The sequence below is a fragment of the Herpailurus yagouaroundi genome, unplaced genomic scaffold (assembly GCF_014898765.1).
Source record: "Herpailurus yagouaroundi ecotype Mexico unplaced genomic scaffold, PumYag 202, whole genome shotgun sequence".
In the NCBI taxonomy this organism is placed as follows: Eukaryota; Metazoa; Chordata; class Mammalia; order Carnivora; family Felidae; genus Herpailurus; species Herpailurus yagouaroundi.
The window spans coordinates 11,819,254-11,841,832 of NW_024412433.1; the positions used below are offsets into that span (position 1 = coordinate 11,819,254).

Genomic DNA, 22,579 nt, shown 5'->3' on the forward strand with positions numbered 1-22,579 from the left:
CTCTCTCTCTCTCTCTCTCAAAATAAATACATAAACATAAAAAAAAATACTCTTATATCATCCACATTAGAGGATGGGAACAATAGAGTTAAGTAATACACACACACTCACACTCGCAGTCTCTCAAAGGAACACGATTCAGCTATTAGCAATTAAAATTATATTTATAAAGATTACAACAAAATAGAAGAAATTTGCAGATTCATATGCAATGTGAAATAATCCAACAATCGAGTGTGTACTGTGATCACTACCTTAAAAATATAAACATATGAACAAAAGTATGATGAAAACTGGGAAAAATAAAACAAAATTTAGGTTAGGGCTTGGAATGATGGGGGATTTTTTTTTTTTTCTGAAAATTATGACACTGCCTCTCCAGTCAGTAGAAATTTAAGAGTTCAAGTGACGAAATAGCTTACAAAAAGCACGTCCATACAGTGCAAACTGGGTGGGCGAGCGTTGTGGCGATTTGGTGTGAAGCCCGCCACCATGTTAGAGGTTAATTAGAATCAGGAAGAACTGTGTAGTTTTTAAATTTGCATAAGCAGCTTTTTTGTTGTCTACACAACCTTATCAAGGAACTCTCTCAGTAATGCGTGGTTTTCCCATTCATTTGGAGCTCGCTACCATCTATGATAAGAAAATCCTGTGCGAAACTTAACTCCTGTGAGCACTGAGCCAGGATCAAAACCTTTATTTCTGGGATCGATACGCGTGAACCTTTTGTTGCAGGCTGACTCTATACAGTTTTGTGCCCGGAGGGTCAGGAGTGCATTGTATCATTTCAGGGCCGGCTGGTTTGCCAGGATTCCCAGGTCTCAAAGGCCCCAGAGGCAGAGAGGGAAGTGCTGGGTTTCCAGGGATCCCAGGTCTACCTGGCCATTCCTGTGAAAGAGGCGCCCCAGGAACACCAGGGCAACCCGGACTCCCCGGGGCTCCGGGCAGTCCAGGTAAGTGTCGGCACATGTCAAGACCTCTGTAGGGTCTGCAGCTTGACTCTTCTCACCAAGGAATAGGATCGCCTGCTGCCTTTTTACCGAAGGACAGAACCAAGACTCTTGGGGCAGAGACCAAGGACTGTACTATTCACAGAACGGCAAGTAGCATGAGCTTCCTGGTGGCTCGTGTCATTTCCCCTTGTCCCCCTAGTGTCATGGGGGCAACAGAAGCGGGGTTAGATGGGTGTTACACATGCAGTGGGGTGCAGCATCCGAGAGGAGCGCTGTGCCTGGGGAACTGGTGCTTTCTAGCAGCCTGCAGAACAGCCAGCTCTGTTGTAGGGGCTGGGGAGACCCAGGAAGAGGCATCTTTCAACACAAGGTGCTGGAGGGCTATTTCCAGTATGATCTCCACTTCACCATGTGCTTTGTCACCTGTTGTGCAAATCCTGTTGGATTCATCCAGATGTAGGGATCCGCCCTCTCAGTGCATCAAAGCGAGGTTGGGGCCATCCCTGCCACCCTGGCTTTCTTCTTGGCACCCATACTCCTAGATGACATTGCTGTGACTTCTATAATCCTCTGTGGTGAACATGACCAAAGTTCACTCGGCCATACCTTCAGGAAACACCTGGAAAGTTTTCTTCTATTCGTCTCAAGAGTAAATGCTAATAATAATAATTTTGTTCTTCATCCTTATCCATTTTCCATTTTTCAAATGCCCTTCATAGTACTCGTGTCTCTCTACTGGGAGGTAGTTTTTCAAGTCACCTGCCTTTCTTTTTCTAGCAGCCAGAGAAATAGGTTCTTAGGCTGATGGAGGCTTGCCATTGTGATTTGAGCCGATAACCAGTGTTTCATAGGCACAGAGACACAATTTAAGTTCTCATGAATTCTTTTCTTTCCTGCCCCGTGTGTGAAGCCAGTCTTCAGTCTTCATATGTTATTGTCATTGTGGTTTGTCTCAGGTGCCCCAGGTTGGAAAGGACAGCGAGGGGATGTGGGGCCTCCTGGTCCGGCTGGAATGAAGGGTCTCGCTGGAGTCCCAGGACGGCCAGGGGTAGATGGACCCCCCGGACCCCCAGGGCTCCCAGGCCCCATAGGCGATGATGGACTGCCTGGTCTTCCAGGCCCAAAGGGTGGGTAGTGCTTTTCCATTATTTCTCCCTTTTTATAAACCTCAAGTCCACTGCTAAGTAAAGAGGTAGGTAGATGGGAGAAGGTGGGTGGGGTGTTAGGTCCGCAGAACCCGTAAACACTTCTGCTCGACAGACAGGGTAGAGCCGATAAGGTGTAGGGTCAGAGCCAATGTACTTCTGTTTTGGATGAGCCCCCACCCTCCAGCCCCGTGTCCCTGGCTCCTGGTCCCCTTAAAGCATTGTGGGGTCAGGGCTCAGAAGACATAAAGGCTTCACTTCAGCTCTGTGGGGCGGAAAGCTGAGTAGGAGAGCACGGCCATCACACGCCGTGAGGCTGACAGCGGTGGTTCACCTTCAGGACAAGCTGAGGTACGCGGGCGGGCACACCTCCACGCTGACAGCAAGCCCCACGCGTCTAGGAAGCAAAGTAGCTTTTATTTTTTTTTTTAAGTTTTTTTTTCAACGTTTATTTATTTTTGGGACAGAGAGAGAGAGACAGAGCATGAATGGGGGAGGGGCAGAGAGAGAGGGAGACACAGAATCAGAAACAGGCTCCAGGCTCTGAGCCATCAGCCCAGAGCCTAATGCGGGGCTCGAACTCATGGACCGCGAGATCGTGACCTGGCTGAAGTCAGACGCTTTAACCGACTGCGCCACCCAGGCGCCCCGCAAAGTAGCTTTTAAAATGGCTTTTCTAAAAATTCATGTTCTCATTTCATCAGGATCCCAGGGGCTGCCTGGCTTCCCAGGTTTTCCAGGGGAGAGAGGAAAGCCTGGCCTGGAGGGGCACCCTGGCCGTAAAGGGGAACCAGGAGAGAGGGGTCGGCCTGGCTTCCTCGGAGACAAGGGGGTGAAAGGCGCCAAAGGTAAATGCGGTTAACAGCATGATGATGATGCAACATGTCTTGTGTCTGGTGTTTGATCAGAATGGGTAAATACGGTCTTTGAAAAATAAATGGGACTTGGGATGCCTGGGTGGCCCAGTTGGTTGAGTGTCTGACTCTTGATTTCAGTTCATGAGTTCGAGCCTTGAGTCGGGCTCTACGCTGACCACAAGGAACCTGCTTGGCATTCTGTCTCTCCCTCTCTCTCGCCACCCCACCCCCCACCACACGTGTGCTCTCTCTCTCGTTTTCTCTCAAAATAAGTAAACATTTAAAACAATTTAAAAAAAAGGAAAAAGAAACAGGACTATCCTGAAGCTTGGATTCCTCTTCCTTTTAGATTGCAGGTGTTTGTTTTAGAATTTTAAACCACTTCATTTTCCTTACCTCTCTATCATGTCGCATATAGCTGATAAATGAATTGCTCTATTAATAGGAAAAAAAGAATAACAGATGCTTTGATTTATAGCTATTGAGTTTGAGAGAACCTTCTCACCTATTGGGAAGGGAGTACAGGTAGGGCCCCTGGCCCCCAACCCGTTTCAATTTTTCTTCCTTCCTTCCTTCCTTCCTTCCTTCTTTCCTTTTCTTTTCTTTCTTTCTTTCTTTCTTTCTTTCTTTCTTTCTTTCTTTCTTTCCTTCTTTTTTCTTTCTTTCTCTTCCTTCCTTCCTTTCTTTTTTCTTTCTTTCTTTTTCTTTCTTTCTTTCTTTTTCTTTCTTTCTCTTTCTCTTTCTTTCTTTCTTTCTTTCTTTCTTTCTTTCTTTCTTTCTTTCCTCTTTCTTTTTTCTTTCTTTCTCTTTCTTTATTTTTTAAAAAAAATTGTTTTATGTTTATTCATTTTTGAAAGACAGAGAGAGAGAGAGACAGAGACAAGCAGGGGTGGGGCGGAGAGAGAGGGGGACACAGAATCTGAAGCAGGCTCCAGGCTGAGCTGCCAGCACAGAGCCCAACACGGGGCTCAAACTCATGAACCACAAGATCATGATCTGAGCCGAAGTCGGATGCTCAACTGACTGAGCCACCCAGGCACCCCTCTTTCTTTCTTTCTTTCTTTCGAACGAAAACATTTTTTTTTTTTTTAATAAAGAGCCAGATAGTAAAGATTTTAGGCGTTGCAGGCTGTATGGTCTCTGCTGAAACCATTCAGGTCAGCTTTGGCAGCATGAAAGCAGCCAGAGACAGCAGTGAAACACGCTAACATAGCTATGTTCCAATCAAATTTTGTTCATGGACACTGAATTTGAACTTCATTTAATTGTCACATGTCATAAAATATTATTCTCGTTTTGCGTTTTCCCCCTAACAGTTTAGAAGTGTAAAAATCATTCATAGCTCACAGATTATACATAAACAGCCTGCAAGTGAGATTTGGCTCTCCAGTTGTAATTTGCAGACCTCTGAACTGTAAGAAGTCCATTTTCATCTGAGCCGTGAGTTATGCCTCCCCCAAGCTTCATTTAAAGAAGGAGTTGTCATTGCTATTAAAAAATAAAAATTGCAAGACCACTGGTTTAAATGTTTTGTGTCCGTCCCTGTTAAATATTTACTTTTACCAATTAGCCATGAGGCTGCAGTGAGTGAAGGTAACGTTTCATTTCCAGGGTTGAGAATTAATGCTTGACAATTTTGAGAAACAAGTTTTTCGTCCTTAAAGCTTTTGGGGTAAATAGCCTCCTATAAAATTCAAATAGCTTTTACTTCTTTTTTTTTTTTTTAAGTTTATTTATTTATTTTGAGAGAAACAGAGAGAGAGAGAGAGAACAAGAGGGGGAGGGGCAGAGAGAAAAAGAGAGGGAGAGAGAACATTTCAAGGAGGCTCTGCACTATCAGTATGGAGCCTGACGAGGGGCTCGATCCCACAAACGGTGAGATCATGACCTGAGCCAAAATCAAGACTCAGACGCTTAACCGACTGAACCACCCAGATGCCACCTTCTAATTACTTTTACTTCTTAGTTGATTGATTCTACTATTATGTTTTTGTTTTACTAGCCTGTAAATTTATTACATAGAATCAAGGAATCACAGTCACTCTTTGCTAGCGTAGACTGAGTGATATTTGCTATGCTACTATGGTCTCCAAAATAAAAAACAAAAATTAAGAAAGTAATATTACACTGTGTTTTAACTAACTGGAATTTAAATAAATAAGTAAATTTTTTAAATGCCCTGATTTGTGTTTGCTCCCATGGTGTAAATATTCCCACGATGGCTCTTGTGGTTTTTTTTTTTTTGTTTTTTTTTGTTTTTTTGTTTTTTTTAAAGCTGCCAACGGTTTAACAACTGGCTTACAAAATTCTTGTATTGTTAATAATTGGTTTTCACCTTGCTGGGATGAGCCCACTTGAACACACTTCTCCAACTGGACAGTGTTTACAAAAATCAGATGGAAGCATCATCCATTTTTCCTACCTTTCAGAATTCTCTGTGTGGAGCAGCAAGTTGAAATAAGTGTTCTTTTAGTGTAAGGAAAATAATAGAGTGTGGCCAGGAAGGAGAGGACGGGGAACTGAAAAATATGCAATGGGCAATTCACGTTTAACAGGATAAACAGACATATTTTAGAACTGGGACTTTTCAAGCCTGTCTTTTGACACTTAAACCTCCGAGACCCATTTGGTTGTATTTAGCACACATTCACTGATCACTCCCTGTACACCAGACCCTGTTGCCGGACAAGTTGGGAGAGAAATGTAAAAGGCACGGCCCTTTCTTTAGAAAAATAAGTTGATGGTATGGACATCGTGCAAGCTGTAAACATAAGTGCGGTTTAGCAACTGAAATGTGGATTTGCAAACCGGATGTAAAATGCTGTAACAGAAGAATCACATGTGTGGTCCTTCTGTTTGTCTTCTCTTGCATCATTAATATCTCAAGGAGCAAGGGGACCCCCAGGAGATGAAGGAGAGATGGCTGTAATTTCCCTAAAGGGGAAACCCGGGGAACCTGGACCTCCTGGAGATAGTGGGTTCCCAGGAGCAGAAGGTAAGCACTTAGATTTTTTTAAGACTGAATCAAATGAGTAGACTTCTTTTTGGATCATTCAAACAAGCATGCGTGTCAGACAGCTTTCCTAATAATGCTGAGATTAGGAGAGGTCATCTTTTTAAGATATAACTACACCCAGATTAACCTCGTGCTGTATTTTTCTTTTGCTTTTCCGTGCCAGAACTTCAAATTCATAGGTATGTATAGGCTTGAACATTCCAAACTAAGACCAACCCTAAGATTATACCTATAGTACCAGTTCCAGGTTTAAAGTACCCCTGTTTTTGGTGACTGGTATTAAAATGAATAATTTTTTTTTAAGTTTATTTATTTATATAGTAGGGGAGAGGCAGAGAGAGAGGGAGAGAGCAAATCCCAAGCAGGCTCCATGCTGCCAGTGCAGAGCCTGATGAGGGGCTCAAACTCACCAACCATGAGATCGTGACCCAAGTCGAATTCAAGGGTTGGATGCTTAACCACCTGAGCCACTGGGCGCCCCGAATAATTTTAATTATTAAAATTGATTGTCTAGGTCATTTTGACCGTTCTTCTCAGTCTTCAGTGTGCAGATGAACCCCGGGGGCTCTTGTGAAAACGCAGATCCTCAGTCAGCGGATCTGGGGCAGCCCAACTCTGCCTTTCTAACAATCACCCCGATGGCTGTGCTGCTGCCCCTCAGAAACACTGTGTGGCAAGGATTTTGACCACCACATTTGTGTTCTCTTTCCCAAGTTCAGATTTAGTCTGCACGAAGCCCGGCTCTTGTCTTGGCTCTCTCCTGAGCTAGTTGTTAGGGGGCGAATGTCTTTTAACTGGTCTGAGGTTCTTCCTCATTTGAAAAATGAGGCTGTGAAAGCGAATGACCCTGCATGCCCATTCCTACCTCGGGTGTCCCCAGCTCTCTTCGCGGACGCTTCTTCCACTGAAGCCAAAAACCATCACGATGTGGCTGAGGGCAGGAATTCGGATTTCCAAAACCCTTGGCTTCATCTCCTAAGTGTAGGACCCACACCCTCAAGCCTAACTATTGCCCAGCCCGGGATTTCCTCAAAGAGGTTTGTTAACACTTCCCACCCCATCAGGTGATAAAGGCAATCCGGGGATGCAGGGGAGGAGAGGAGAGCCGGGAAGATACGGACCACCTGGATTTCACAGAGGGGAGCCTGGTAGAACTGGGCACCCGGGGCTCCCTGGAGCCCCAGGCCCTCCAGGCTCACCCGGGCTGAGAGGCATTATTGGTTTTCCAGGATTTCCAGGTGACCAGGTAAGTGGCTGCTGTTGGGGAGGAAAGAAATAATAAAACCCTTTTGCTCTCGGGATGCCGATAAGGAGTCATAATTTGCCAGTATATATCATTGTCGTTTTACCGGGTTTTAGAATAGAAGGGATATGCCAAAGGAAGGATGGAGCCTTCTGGCAGGGTATGAGGTAATTACAGTTTTTGGCCAGTGTTCATGCCTGTTTCTCGTAACAGATGACCCGGTCACTTATTCCACGTACTGTACCCCCAGCCTAGTTTAAACAGCTCTACCGAAATTTATCTCATGACTGATGGTTTATCGGAGTCAAGAATCATCTGATATATAACCCAAATTCTGGTTTCTAAGCCTTCCTATAGAGTTGCAGATATCATAGATTTTTCTGTAAATACATTTGGTCTTCATAACCATGAGTGACATACTCCCTTGGGAAGCCAGGAGGTACCTAACATGTAGGAGCCTACATCATAATTTCCAGAAGATGTATATAATTTGCTACCCATCATTTGGAATCAAATAGATTTTTTAAAAGTTTTTGGTAAAAGAAAAAAAAATGTCTTCTAACAATGTTTTATTTGGTATCAGTTTGCTCATTCAAAACTTAAAATTCAAGTCATATGATGCAATTACTGTTATGCAGTCAGGAATAGAGAATTGGACGCTACCCGTTGGTACCTCCAATTCTGGGCTTTTAGCAACTTTTAAAAGCTAGGCACGTGGAGTAGCATTGCCTGTAATGCATTTCCAATTGTCTTTACCACTGCAAATATATGGACAATGGTTATGGAAGATTATAACGGGATCATGTTGTGAATGTGCCATTTGTATGTGAAACCAAACAAGGTCTTTTGTTTTAAACTCTCAGGGTGAACCAGGTTCTCCAGGGTCCCCTGGAATTTCAGGAAGCGATGGACTGAGAGGCCCTAAAGGTACGCTCCGGAAATACAGCAGCCGTCCACTAGGCTTATGGTCCCGGGTGTTCGTAACACCATGGGCACGCACATTTGGCACAAATGAAAAGTTAAATCCATCAAACAAACTGCAACATCCAAGGGCTTCTTTTGATTATTTTTTAAAATTTTTATTTAAATTCCAGCTCTTTTTTGCCCTTTTGCTCATTTGTTTCTTAAATTCCACATATGCATGAAATCATATGGTACTTATCTTTCTCTGACTTATTTCTCTTAGCATAATGTTCTCGAGCTCCATCCAATTGTTGCAGATGGCAATATTTCATTCTTTCTGATGGCTGAGTAATATAATATACCATTTCATAAATATAAATATAAGTATATGTATATTTATATGTATATACACAACACACACACCCCACATCTTCTTTATCCATACATCAAATGATGAATGCTTGGACTGTTTCCATAATTTGGTTATTGTGTATAATGCTGCTATAAATATTGGGGTGCACGTATCCTTTCGAACTGGTATTTTTGTATTCTTTGGGTAAATACCTAGTAGTATGATTACTGAGTCGTAGGGTAGTTCAATTTTTAACTTTTCGAGGAACCTCCATACTGTTTTCCACAGTGGCTGCAACAGTTTGCCTTCCCACCAACAGTGCGAGAGACTTCCCCTTTCTCTGCATACTCTCCAACACCTGTTGTTTCTTGTGTTGTTAATGGTAGCCATTCTGACAGGAGTGAGGTGATAGCTCATTGAAGTTTTGAATTTCATTTCCCTGGTGATAAGTGATGTTGAGCATCTTTTCATGTATCTGTTGGCCCTCTGGAGGTCTTCTTTGGAACAAGGTCTATTCATGTCTTCTGCCCATTTTTTAATTGGATTTTTCATTTTGGGGAGTTTTGGGTTATATAAGTTCTTTATAAATTTTAGACACTAACCTAGCGGTTCTTTTTAGACTGCTAGATAGTCAAGCACACGAAACACAAATCATCCACATTTGTCATTCAGATCCAAGGGTACCGGAGAGAGAACAGTATGCCTGTAGAGCACACAGGTCTTTCTCTTCAGTGGGGGTCGTTCAGTGGTCTTTGTAGTGATTGCAGCTGCGTAAATGACAGCTCAGGTGCATAAAGACCAGATCCATGTTGGTGGGCAGGGTCCACCTTGGCTTACAAGCCTTCTGTACCATAAGACCCAATATCTCTTCTAAGGACTCCATAGATACGACTTTTAGGGTACTGAGACAAGAGTCACAGTGCACAGAGAAGGCCAAGGCCATGACTTCCTACCAGGTGTTAATATTTCACTTAAGAATTTCTGGGCGACATATAACTCATGGTTGGGTCATGTTTACCGTAAGCCAGGGGTCAGCAAGTGTGCTTTTTCAAGGGGTCAGACCACAGATATTTTCAGCGATATGTTCCCTGTTAAAACTACTCAGCTGTGCATGAGAACACCTATAGCATGAAAACAGCCAGACAATATGCAAACAAGAGGTGTGGCTGTGTTCCAGTAAAAATGTATTTACAACAAGCCACAGGTTAGATTTGGCCCCATAGGCCTTGGTTGAACTTGTACCATAACCATGTTGTCTCATAACACAACTGACATTCTACCTTCATCAGATTTCCAGGGAAACAGAAACAAAGTTAGCTGTGGTTAAAAATGTTCTTAGAGAGGGGTGCCTGGGTGGCTCAGTCGGTTAAGTGTCCAATTTCAGCTCAGGTCATGATCTCATGGTTTTTGAGTTCAAGCCCTGCAAGTGCTGACAGCTCAGAGCCTGGGGCCTGCTCCAGATTCTGTGTTTCCATCTCTGTCTGCCCCTCCCCTGCTTGTTCTCTCTCTTTCTCTCCAAAATAAGTACACATAAAAAAAATTTTCTTCTAATGTTCTTAGAGAAAGAAAGGTTTCATTAACCCTTTATTCAGACACACAAGCAAACAAAAATCAGGGTATCTTAAATTGCGATGTTTGTGTAAAATCTTTAACATTGTAACTATCCTTGCATACCATTGGGTTAACATTTTTCTTTGACTCTTAATTATGATCTACCTTCTTAACCTTAACCTTAACTTCACTATCTGTGAATTCACACGTTCAGTAAGCAGTTATATGTTACTTTATCACAGATTAAAATGAATAACTTTAAAATATAAAAGAGTAGGCGTACCTGGCTGGCTCAGTCGGAAGAGCATGTGACTCTTGATCTCGGGATTGTGAGTTCAAGCCCCACGTTGGGTGTTCAGAGATTACTGAAAAATATAATCTTTAAAAAAGTAAAATAAAATATTAAAGCATAATGAACCACTAAGAATCTCCCTAACCACCCATGAGACATGTTGTGCATGTTGAGAGACTCCGTAAATAATAGGATAATTGCTATAGGAAAAAAAGAAGTGTGCACACTTATTTATCCAGAAGGAATAACCTAGATATCTTCTTCAGAAATAGTTACAAGTAGAGAAGTTTTCATATTTGAGTTGACACTTTATAGCTTCATGGTTTAAAACTCACTCTTCTTCTGCTTACCTATGCATTTATTATAGTCCCCTCACCCCTCTCAAAATACAAACTTACTTGTTATTTTCTTCATACTTGCTTTTGGCCATGTTTGCAAGGAACCGAAATGCATGCATGGTACCTGGAGTCAAAGGTCTCTCATGAAGCCCATATAAGGGTAATGAATGAAACCCATACTTTAGGCAACCCATGGTTTCTCTTTTGAGACTTTTGTGCTTTTCTTTATGGGCTGTTTCTTTTTCTATCTTTCTTTTTTTATAAATGTTTATTTATTTTTGAGACAGAGAGCGCGAGTAGAGGAGAGGCAGAGAGAAAGAGAGAAAGAATCTCAAGCAGGCTCTGCACTGTCAGCACAGAGCCTGATGAGGGGCTCAGTCTCACAAACCATGAGATCATGACCTGAGCTGAAATCAAGAGTCAGACGCTTACGTGACTGAGTCACCCATGCACCCCTTGGCTGGTTCTTACTTATCTGCCAGGTGGTTTCATCATTCTCTATTCAAGATACTTGGGCCTTTCTGGATATGTTTGGATTGCAAACACTCACTCTGTACATCAAAGCATCATGATAACTACATCATGATAATCCTTTTGGTTGCTGCCTCAGTAACCAAGGACCTCAAATTCTCAGTTTGTACTCCAGCTTCTCAAGGAAAGACTGACTGACCTGGGATAGACCAGATTCCTACCCCTCAAGCGATCAGCCACAATTAGAAGTAAGGTCAGGTGGAAGAGAAATTTTCACAAGATGTGGTTGGTACCCCTTAGAAAGGGGTGTGAGTGGGAACTATAAATCATGCCTGATTAACTCTCTTATTCTTATAACTGCATCTATTGTCTTGCCCTTCCCGATCCCAACTACTTTGAGTCCCCATTTATAACTAGCTCCCAGCTGTAAGTCCTGTATTGGGAAGGATTCAGCAATGATGTGGGACAGCTCCGTCGTACAGTGGGAGCCATTGCCTAGAGTGGCCTTTGAATGTGTGGTCTCTTGTGAAGTTATCAATAAAATGTGCCTTTGTAATTTTTTTTTAAGTTTACTTTTAGAGAGAGAGAGACAGAGAAAGGTAGAACATGAGTGGGGGAGGGGCAGGGGGAGAGGAAGAGAGAGAATCCTAAGCTAGCTCCATGCTGTCAGCGCAGAGCCTGATGTGGGTCTCAAACCCATGAGCCATGAGATCATGACCTGAGCCGAAACCAAGAGTCAGGTGCTTAACCAGCTGAGCCTCCCAGGCACCCCTGTAATTTTGTTTTTACAAAGACGTCGAGTTGAGCTTCCTTATGAGCTTGACATGTGATTGCATCAGTAAAAACAGGGCAGTTTCTGCTTTTTGTTTCTAAAGCACAATATAAAAATATAGTCACTCAATGCCAAGTAATTTCTTAGATACCTAAATTTGAAACTATTTTAGGGAATTTAAAAATGCAAACATTAATATCTATAGTTTCTTATGATTGTTATGAACTATAAAAATGTGTGTGTGTGTGTGTGCGCGTGTGTGTGTGTGTAAATCACATCTTGCAACTGTGTTTCCAATTGTTCTTATATAGGAAAACCCCCTATTTTTCCAAAAATTCCTCTGGAACATTTGAAGATAAACTCTAAAGATAAATATGACCATTATTAAGTCACTTGTATGAAACAAAATTAAATTCTCATAAGTAATATTATGTGCATTTTATCACTTACAGGAAACAAAGGGGACCCTGCTAGTCAGTTTGGCCCACCTGGTCCCGAGGGAGAACCAGGTAGCCCTGGATGTCCAGGTATAGCTACGTATTTTTTCTTATTAAAACAAAAAAAAATAAATTTGGTTTGAGAAATTGAACAATTACTTTATACTCCTACCCAGCAATGATTATATCAGTATTTTCTTCCCCCTTTGCCCGTTAAGATACATCTCAGAAGGATTATGTCTCAACACTGCCACCGCATCGTTGGCCTAGAAGGACATCAGATTATACACCAGGGGTTCTCAGTCTTTTTCCACCATGGCCTCCATGACCTATGAGGTTGATATAACAATCCACTCCCCTTGGCATGCCCAGATTTTGACATTTTGGTCAAAAGTGATTATTGCAAGCAATTAAAAGCCAGACCATGTCCCAATCTCTAGAATTATAAATGATACATTAGCAATAACCACTCCCACTGCCCACAGCTTCAGGTTGTCATTCCAGCCCTTTCTTTCTTACTCAGAAAATCATATGTGAATGCCAGCGGGGAGTGCCATTGTTGAGATCTCATCGAATATCTCATTTACCAAATATGTCATTTGCTAAAAACCAAACCAAAAAAAAAAAAAAATTAAACTTCATCACCAACAATGAATCTAAATTGTTCAAAATAGTATTTTGACAATTGACATGTAGTCCCTCAGAATGGATTGGGATGTACCTGTGAGTTCTTGCCCTCCCCTCGAGGCTTAGGCTTGCTTCAGTACCTGACCCACCGTTGATGAAATATACATGCCTTTTAACTTAGTGATTTTACTTGTAGGAATTTATCTGAATTCGATTATCAGGCAAGTGTACAAAGATGCACGCACAGAGGCATGCATTGTATGGAAGGAGCAAATGTCATCCACAAACCATTGGTTAAAGAAGTGTGCAGAATCCCATTCAGCCAGTAATGGGCAGGTTAGAAATAGGTTTGTTTTTAGATGGGTCCCTTGTAAATTAAAATATCTCATATCACTAGTTTTGTGTTTTATCTTAAAATTCTCTTTGACAATAGTCATGTTTCATTACCTACACCAGAAGGAATATCTGAGCAGAAGTTTTATCAGAATTTCGTTTTGTTTTGTTTTTATACCACAAGATTGCTAAAAATGGAGTTCTAACAGAAAAACAAGCTATTATAATGGCAAGAACTTTCCACTGTCTTTCATATCCATCTTTTACCTCTGACCTGGTCAAATAGATTTAGATAACATAATAGTTTAACCAAAATGTACATCTTAAATGTACATTTGAGGGGAGCTTAACATCATGGAGGTTCCTAATAAATACCAGAGGGAGAAGCCTAAAGAAGGAAAGCCAGTGGTTCAAAGTCAGCCTCCATCATTACCATCCATGGGATCTTGAATAAGTTGCTCATCATTTGTGAGCTCAGTTTCTTACTTATAAACTGGCATAATTATAGGATTGTTTTGAGGATCAAATAAGATTCCTTGAAAGCAGTTTGTTAACTGAAAATTCCACATTTACTGGTATTTTCATGTAAACCATGAAGATAGTAAGATTTTATAAGCTGAAACTAGTTTCCAACTGGAGGCTTTTAATATTACCTAATATTTTAAGGTAAAATTTATCAATCTGAGTTATTTTACACTGAGGCTAGCTTTTTTAAAAATTTTTTAAAATTCATTTCTTTTGAGAGAGAGAGAGAGAATGAGAGCATGAGCAAGGGAGGTGCAGAGAGAGGGAGAAAGAGAATCCCGAGCAGGCTCCATGCTGCCAGTGCAGAGCCCGATGTGGGGCTCAAACTCAGAAAACCGTGAGATTGTGACCTGAGCCGTCAAGAGCCGGACACTTAACCGACTGAGCCGCCCAGGCACCCCAGGCTGACCTTTTAAAGAAAGTTTTCCTTAGTGTAATTTCCCTGCTGTCCTGTGGTGTTCACCATTTAAATTGTTCTTTTTCTCATACACCGTAACTGTAGCCTAAAATTTCTAAATTACATCATATGTTTATTCACTGGCACAGAGTTTACCTAAATACACAATTTCCATTGACTGGAAAAAAGCTGCATGGGTTGAATTTGATAGAGTCCAGTGAGAAGGCATACAGCTCACCTCTGTCTCAGGGGATTTTACCTGAGCGTACTGGGTTCAGTTTCACTTCCCCCTTTCCATTCAGAGAGAAAACACAGCATAAATTAACTCAGGAGTCCTGTTCTTAATACAGGTGTGACTGGAGAGGCAACCCTTAATTTTTTTCATTTGGAGAGGAGAATAATACCACCTTCCCTTTCCTGCAAGAATGTTTTCAGGGTAAACAAAATAACACACAGTGAGGCCCATAGATCTTAAATTTGATCAGGGAACAGGTATCGATTAACACAGGCTTGTTTCATGTGTGTTGTAATAAATAAGGACTATGCCCCACCATGGGTTTGTAAACACAGAACTCTACACCTATTTGTTGATTCAACTGGCTGATTTCAGCACAGACTATCGGCTTATCCTAGACGTCTAAATTGTATTAAAGTGATACAATATACATAAGCACGTGTGGAAATAGTCATCTTCCCTAGTAATCAAATAAATATAATTAAAGTAAATGTGAGATATTATTTCCTTTGACTGAATTAGCAGGAAAAAGGAGCCAACAAACCATCAGGTCCTCAGGGAGCACACGAGATCTCGGGGGGTTACACGGGGTGGTGTGAGAAGTGCAGCCCTGAACTGTTAAATAAACCATTTAACAGCCTCTGTCAAGAACAGAATGGTCTCTTCTAAAAGACCAAAAAGGCAACGCGAAATGTTCTCTTCAGCAAGTCTCTGTCCCGAGAAAGAGACTCTAGTAGATTTTTTTCTTTAACTTAAGGGAAGGAGCCACCAGAAGCAACGTGTGGTTCTGGAATGGGACCCAGTGATGACACACGAGCTGTAAAGGACAATTAAGGGCACACTTGGGGCAATTCAAGTATGGAAGGAGTACTAGATGATGTTAACGGTTGTTCTGAAGTTTCTTGGCTGTGATGATGTTATTCTGGCCATGTAGGAGAATGGTGTTTTTTTTTTTTCAGGCATGCCTCTTAAAGTATTTAGGAATGGAATTCCTTGATGTCTGTCATTTACTTTGAAATAGTTGAGCATTTTAATGCATTTTTAAAACCCCAAAATATCATATAATGTTACCTAGAAATGTTCTACTCCTAGGAATTTTTCCTAAGGAAATGATTTGATACGACAAAAATCGATTAAAAATGTGTAAAGATCATTATGCATAACAGCAAAGAGAAATACCTTGAGTGGCCAATAGTAAGAGAAAATTAGATTAATTAAGGTTAACTCCCTAAGCTATCAGCTAGTCATTTAAAAACAGTAACTAGAAAAATAATGGCAAACTTGGCCATTGCTTATAATACGATGCTAATTTAAAACATCAAAATATAACATCGTGGGCCTTATTTGCACATTGTTACACATATGAAAAATTGTACTAAGGTGGGAGGATTCGAAGTGTTTTGTTTTCATTTTTTCCTTAATGTTATCTTTTCAATAGAGAAATTATAAATATAAACAAGTAATAATAGAGAAGGATGGCAGGGGCTGTAGTTGGAGATAATTATAGATTCACCATCTCAAAGACCAGTGTCCAATTATTCAGGTGTTTGATCTTTCTTTCTGTAGGACATCTTGGAGCACCTGGAGAGCGGGGCTTGCCGGGTGTTCAAGGGCCCAGAGGACCACCTGGAAGGCCAGGACTACCTGGCTCCTCCGGACCACCAGGCTGTCCAGGTACCTTGAAAGGAGCCTGGAAATTTCCGGGCACTCATCTATCTTCTGGTGTAACGGAAGAGGCCAGCTTTCACTTAGACCTAGTTTCAGATGTGACTCTGCCATTTCCCAGACCTGTGACTTTGGACAGATGACTGAAACTTACCCATTCCTGTCTTGTAAGTTTGAGCTAGTCCAGTCTCATTGGGTTGGTCTGGAAGTAAACGAAGACAACACCTGTTAAGAGCCTGGCAAGGATCCAGGTACAAAGTGATGGGCTGACAGATAAAAGCCCCTTTCCATCCTTCCTTAATCTACCTGCCATTCAGATGCTGGTTTTCTTTTCTCCTTTAGACTTAAGGCAAATGTCACACATTCAGAATATAATGAAAGTTTGAAATTGCAGTTGGCAACTTTAATCACTCCAAAGTGTATTTGCTCCATCTGAGGCTAAGTATATTTTTTTCTCTCTAGAGTTAGGAGGTCTAGGACAAAAAAATTGAAAAAAATTTAAAAAAAAGACAATGTTCCCATGTATTAAGAATACAGATGACCTACCTTCCCCATTAAGGTAACTCATATATCAACTGGGTGTCTGCAGAACCTCCTTCTTATCCTCAGGTGATCCAGGAGTACCTGGGCTGAAGGGACATCCAGGAGACATGGGGGATCCTGGGCCAAGAGGCATGATGGGGGACCCGGGGACACCAGGTCTTCCGGGAATAAAAGGTAAAAAGGAAGCCCCCCCCCCCCCATGAGGGCAAATTGCGGTGCTTTTCCTGCCCTGAGTGACACTGATCTGGCTCATGGCTCCCTCCCCTTTCCCACAGATGCCCGTTAGCACCTTCTTCTCCCTCCCTCACAGCTTCAGGCCGTGCCATCCAGTGTCTTGACCTGCCTTCTACCAAAATGGTGGTGCTGCCATTTTTTTAGGGCATTCCCCCCAGTGTTTCCTGTAGAGTTCAGGCCTCTTCATTTGTTCTTCCCTTAGATAGTGAGGTGTCTGTTACGTTCTAGATTGTGCGTTAGACGCTAGGCACACAATTTTGAGGAAAATAGACATGGTCACTGACTTCATGGAGCTCACAGTGGATGTAGCAAGGGAGACATATTAAAAACATATACGTAAATAAATATATATTTACCAATTGTGTTAAGTGGAAGGAAAAGAATAAAATGCCATGGAGAAAGTTACTCGTATTCGTGAACTTTGTTAGATAAAGAAACATTTTTTTCCTGGTTGCATTTTTGGTCTTTATGGGTAATAGTGCACTGGCTATAAGTGTGGTTACAGTAATATCATATAGCATATCACCTGCCATATTTATTTGTTATTAACAAATCTTCATGCCCCTCCATCCCTCCATGGTACTACTTATTCTTCTTTCATCCATTTCTTCCATTTTAGAGAAAAAAAGCTTTTCATGGCCACTTTGTGTATACTTCTAGCACAGCACCTATATTGTATATTGTTGAGAAGTCTTTCTTACCAAGTAGAAGGTGATTTCATATCCTTGGCATCCAGTGGATACCCAGTAAGTTTTTTGGAGGGCTACTGTAAATATTTTTTTAAATTTTTTGATGTTTATTTTTGAGAGGGAGACAGAGTGTGAGCGGGGGAGGGGCAGAGAGAGAGAGAGACACAGAATCCGAGGCAGGCTCCAGGCTCCGAGCTGTCAGCACAGAGCGCGACGCGGGGCTCGAACTCACAGACTGTGAGATCATGACCTGAGCCGAAGTCGGACGCTTAACCGACGGAGCCACCCAGGTGCCCCTATATTTTTTAAATTTGTGACTAAATTAAGAAATAGAGGCATGGACAAATCAAGAATGAACAACTGAACTAGTAGTGATGAAGATGAGGGTCTTCACTTGAATAAGCTGATGAAGGCTCAAGCCCTGGTTGGTGGATTCCTGTAATCAAGCTCCCCTCCCCTTTCTTCTCAGTTTCCTTCTGCTAGGTGACTCCTCCATGTACTAAACTCCGGTCAAATGAAAATTACTTCCTCGCAGAAGAGTTGGAAACCCCTCCTTTGGGTTCTTAGTTGCCTTGTTGTTTTGAAAATCCAAATGAAAACTTTCCACACTTTCATCTCTTCCCTCATCGAGTAGTTTTCAGATAATTCCTGTTTTCCAGCAAGTACTTGGAACAACTCTGCAGAGAAGGGAACCCTTTATTTTGGAGAGTTGGTACACTTAGGTATTTCCATGTGGCCAAATATTTGGCTTCTGCTTCCCATCACTGAACAAGATGTCTTTGCATCGTTCTTCTCCCTCTTCACTGGCACTGAATGTGAAGTGCGGTGATTTGTGATAAATTTAGGGTCTCAGGCAAAATGATCACTTCTTTCAAAGTTTCTCTTTATTTTGAGAAAGGGAGAAAGAGCGTGTGTGGGAAGGGCAGAGAGAGAAGGAGAGAGAGGATCCCAAGCATGCTCCACACTGTCAATGCAGAGCCCAACGCAGGGCTTGAGCTCACAAACTGTGAGCTCATGGCCTGAGCCAAAGTCAAGAGTTGGATGCTTAACTGACTGAGCCACCCAGGCACCCCCACCAAGTGATCATTTTTTATGTTAAAAGTTTATCTAGTGATTGTGGCCATTTGCTGTCCCTGGAAATCCCTGTTACCCTGGTGGGGTGTTCTTGGACAACTGTTTTGAGTGTTGGAAGATGAAATCAGTTAAAAAAATTTTTTTTTCATTTATTTCCATTGTTAACCACTCCTACTGCATTTCCCTTTCTTCTCACCCTCCTAGTTTAATAAAAATAGCAAGGATTTTCAAACCTCTCGGTTTGAAAACAATATACACTCAGTTTGACTGAAGTGACCAGGCTCATGTCACTATTGTGGGTTTGTCTGTCTCTCGATTTAGTTAGCGTTTATCACATCATTTCACTATGGTAGGTTATTAAAATACCAGTAGCTAATGACGTTGACTGAGGAACAGAATTACTCGAAAATTCAGTCTCCCCTGACATCATAGTTCCGTGGTATGAAATAATGAGTTTGTTGGGAGAAGGGGAGAAAATGAACATGTCAGCCCGAGTACCCATCGGAACGATACAGACGGATGTTGCAATGGTGCTTCCTGACCATGCAGTGACACTGTTTCGCTGCAAACAGCCCAACAAACGACCGGGCTTTAAAACAACAAAACAAAACCGTGCGCTACATTCCTGAAAATTAAAACGGCCACAACATAAATCCATTGTTGCCGTTTATCCTGCTGATATAAAAATGAACTGCGCTCCAGCAGAAACACTTTGATCTGAGAAACTAAATATTTGAAGTATGTTCTAAATAAGTCAAGGGGACTGATTATCTTGTTTGAACAAACCAGCTGTTGAACTCAAAGTTGTTTGCCCTGCTGGAACTGGCCACATGGATTCCCAGTCCTGCTTGAGTTCAGTCAGATTTAAACTTGAACTTAAACATCTGCTAAAAATGGCTGGATACCATTTGCCCTCTTTTGAAAGGAAGACACTCAGCTCCTCGTTGGGTGTTCTGAGATCGCGATAACGAAAACCTAAAGACAGCTGTTTGCACCATGACAAGTGTAAAGAGGTGCCGTGGGTTATTTTGGCTGGTGGCAAGCACGCTGTCACGTCAGAGAAAAGGCACCTCGAAATGTCTTGTACCCAGAAAGAAATGCCATGCATCTCACAGCCGAGAAAATCATGGAAATGTTCTCCTGCTTCTACACCGAAGGGAGCGTCCCTTCCGGCCCTGCACCCACACAGCACTTATCACTCTCGATGTAATTGCCTATTTGTTCTATCGGGTCAGGGATTGTTTCTCTCTTGCTCTGCGTTGTCTTGTCAGCAGCTGTCACTAAGTACATTTGGGGACTGAAGCTCCGGGGGTTAGGAGACCATGTCTTTATGCTCCAGTGCTTGTCCTTAGTAAGCACTCCCGTATTTTCTGGATTACAAATAAATTGAGAATCTGTTTTGATAAGCTTTCAACTTCGTTCGTCCATTAACCTGTAGTTACGTAGGTCTCTTTCCCATCGGCTTTCACCTTTGGGTGACCAGCTGTCCCGGTTTGCCTGGGACCGAGGGGTGCCTCGGGAAAATCCCTCACAAACAGGGATGAGGCAGTCATCCCATTAAAAGTATAAACCTGTATAAAGGCTACTGGGGATAGAGTAGCATTTTCAGGCTTTAGAACAAAAGAAAACCCCAGTGGAAAACCAGTCTCAGAGTGGGCTGGCTAACCCGGATGGAGGCTGTGATTCCCATGAGGGCTGGAGCAGAAGGTTCGATTCTCTGAGTGGGGGTAGAGTGCCCCGGCCCGTGAGTGCAGCGAGATGCAGCCTTAAATGATGGTTGGTAAGCCAGAGGATGGCCAGAGAGGTGAATAAAAAAATCCTCATTACCAAGGAATGTGCTTTGTTAGCCTAATTGCCTCTCATCTGCGCTGTATATATTTTATGCATGAACAACTTTCTGATTTAGAGATGGGATTGATAAAAAGCTTTCAGTAAAAAGGAAAAATTGTCCTTAAAATCCTACCCAGATGTAGCTGCATTCAATTTAGAAAGATAACATTGGGTCAGATAAGGGTCGGCCAGTTCAACAATGGTGAGGGGCTGGGCCTGTGACAGCCCGGGATCTGGACGCGTTGATGGGACAATGCAGAGTTGGCAGAAGCTGAGACATTCCACCCCAGCGAAGTCCCCCAAGCCATCAATCTTGGTGGCTTAAGCTGGAGATCAAAACACATTGAAATAGCAAAGTGTTCTCAAAAAATCTATTATCATTTCAGATAGATGGCAATAAATATCCAGATCTGGCAGATGAAGGTCTGTGTGTTCTTTTGGTGCAAACTTGAAACGTTGGCTCATTAATAGGAAAAAGGATTGAAAAATAAACTCAGCCAGAGCTGTTAAAAGTGGTTAGGAAATAAGAGCTTTAGGAAAAATAAGGGTGCGTCCCCCCCCCTTTTTTTTTTGGTGTGAGAGAATACAGCTCATTTGCACTGATCTGAAGTTTAGAGTTTAAAAATAGACTAAGTGTCCATTTCAAGTACAGATAATAAATCGAATGGAACCAGCTAAGTGTTCCATCTTTAAATAAGAAGCCCACAGAGGACTTGCATATTAATGAAGAGATAATAATTAGCAGATAAATTATTTATACACAAATGGATGCCTGTAACTTCACCAACTCTTATTCCTCCCATAAATCTATCAAAGAACGTGTAACATGCAAAGAGAAGTTGGACTCCCTCCTTCCTGCAGCTTTTTTTCCACCCATTCGCTGGCCCTCCCTATTGCACATTTTCTCATTCACTCATTCATTCATGCATCCACTCACTCATTCAACAAACACCTGCTGAACACCAACTGCGTGTCAGGAGACGTGCCAAGTGGGGGCTTGGGAAGACTAAGAAGACCCGATCTTGTACTTAGTTTACCCAAAGTAACCCACTCACCCAAAGACACACTTGTTGCACAGCGTGGGGCAGGCACCAGGACACGGGCATCAAGAGAGCTCTGTGTAGGTGTCGTGGGGTAGGCGAGGGGCACCTTCTGTGTGCTAGGGTGTTACTATTGTAAATGAGAGGGACGTGGCCCTAAACAAGGAATGGCTGGCTGGCTCTCAGCCTTGGATGAAGATCCACCAATGAATTTGGAAGGTCACAAGGTTTGGACAGGGGCTGAGGAGAAGATTCTTTCCTCCAAATCAGTCAGTAAGACAAGACATGTATGAATCATGTGGTGGAGGGCTCAGCTCCTGGGGAAACATTCTGTACATATCAGTTGTCTGCCTTTTTCCCCTTCCTCTCTCCCTCCTTCCCTCCGTCCGTCCCTTGTTTTCTTTCTCTACTCCGTCCCTATAAATCTGTATACTTGTACTGTATAAGTACAAGTATACTATATATTATATAAATGTATTATATGTATTTTAAATAGTTGTATATTTGTAAATACATATTTTAAATAGTGATATATTTGTAAGTCTTTAGATTTATAGGTGTTCAGTGTTCAATGACAACTTAAGTAAAGTCAGGTTGGTAGATGTCTCCTTAGAGGACTATACTGATGCCTGGCAGAAGGTTCTAGAGATGCAGACATCGATGAGATCATACCTAATTACGGAGACTGGAGTTTTCATTGATCATTATGAAATAAATTTAGTTTCAGTAAAGAGGCATCAGAGTGGTTCCTTTTGAAAGAAGTAGCTGCAAAGAAATAGCATCAACAAACTTGACCTGTAGGCCTCTTCTTTCTGAGTAGTACGGTGCTTAAAGAAAAGTTAAATGTGTCATGTATTCCCCCGTATGCCACGGGCCCTACCTGTCCTTACTGTCTTACTATCTTTACCTGACTACATCCCAAAGAAATTAGTATCCACACACTGTGATGGAGTGGACAGATCCTGAGCCTGGGAGGAAGGAGGTCTCGGTTTGCTCCATTCCAATGTCTTTTCTCTGTTCTAGGATGAGTTCATTGTCATAGAATCTAAGGTCCCTT

At 42.1% G+C, this 22,579-nt stretch overlaps 1 protein-coding gene across 9 annotated transcripts in view; it reads left to right on the forward strand.

The window, feature by feature from the left end:
* The window catches only part of COL4A4 (collagen type IV alpha 4 chain), a 130,605-nt gene that overhangs the window by 81,563 nt on the left and 26,463 nt on the right, over positions 1–22,579 (forward strand). For all 9 annotated transcript variants that reach the window (XM_040450813.1, XM_040450819.1, XM_040450821.1 and 6 more), the window contains 9 exons: positions 792–953; positions 1,910–2,080; positions 2,803–2,946; positions 5,843–5,950; positions 7,036–7,217; positions 8,078–8,141; positions 12,346–12,420; positions 16,014–16,121; positions 16,722–16,829. In XM_040450813.1, coding sequence (XP_040306747.1) covers positions 792–953; positions 1,910–2,080; positions 2,803–2,946; positions 5,843–5,950; positions 7,036–7,217; positions 8,078–8,141; positions 12,346–12,420; positions 16,014–16,121; positions 16,722–16,829 — 1,122 coding nt within the window. The remainder of the gene's footprint in view (positions 1–791; positions 954–1,909; positions 2,081–2,802; positions 2,947–5,842; positions 5,951–7,035; positions 7,218–8,077; positions 8,142–12,345; positions 12,421–16,013; positions 16,122–16,721; positions 16,830–22,579) is intronic.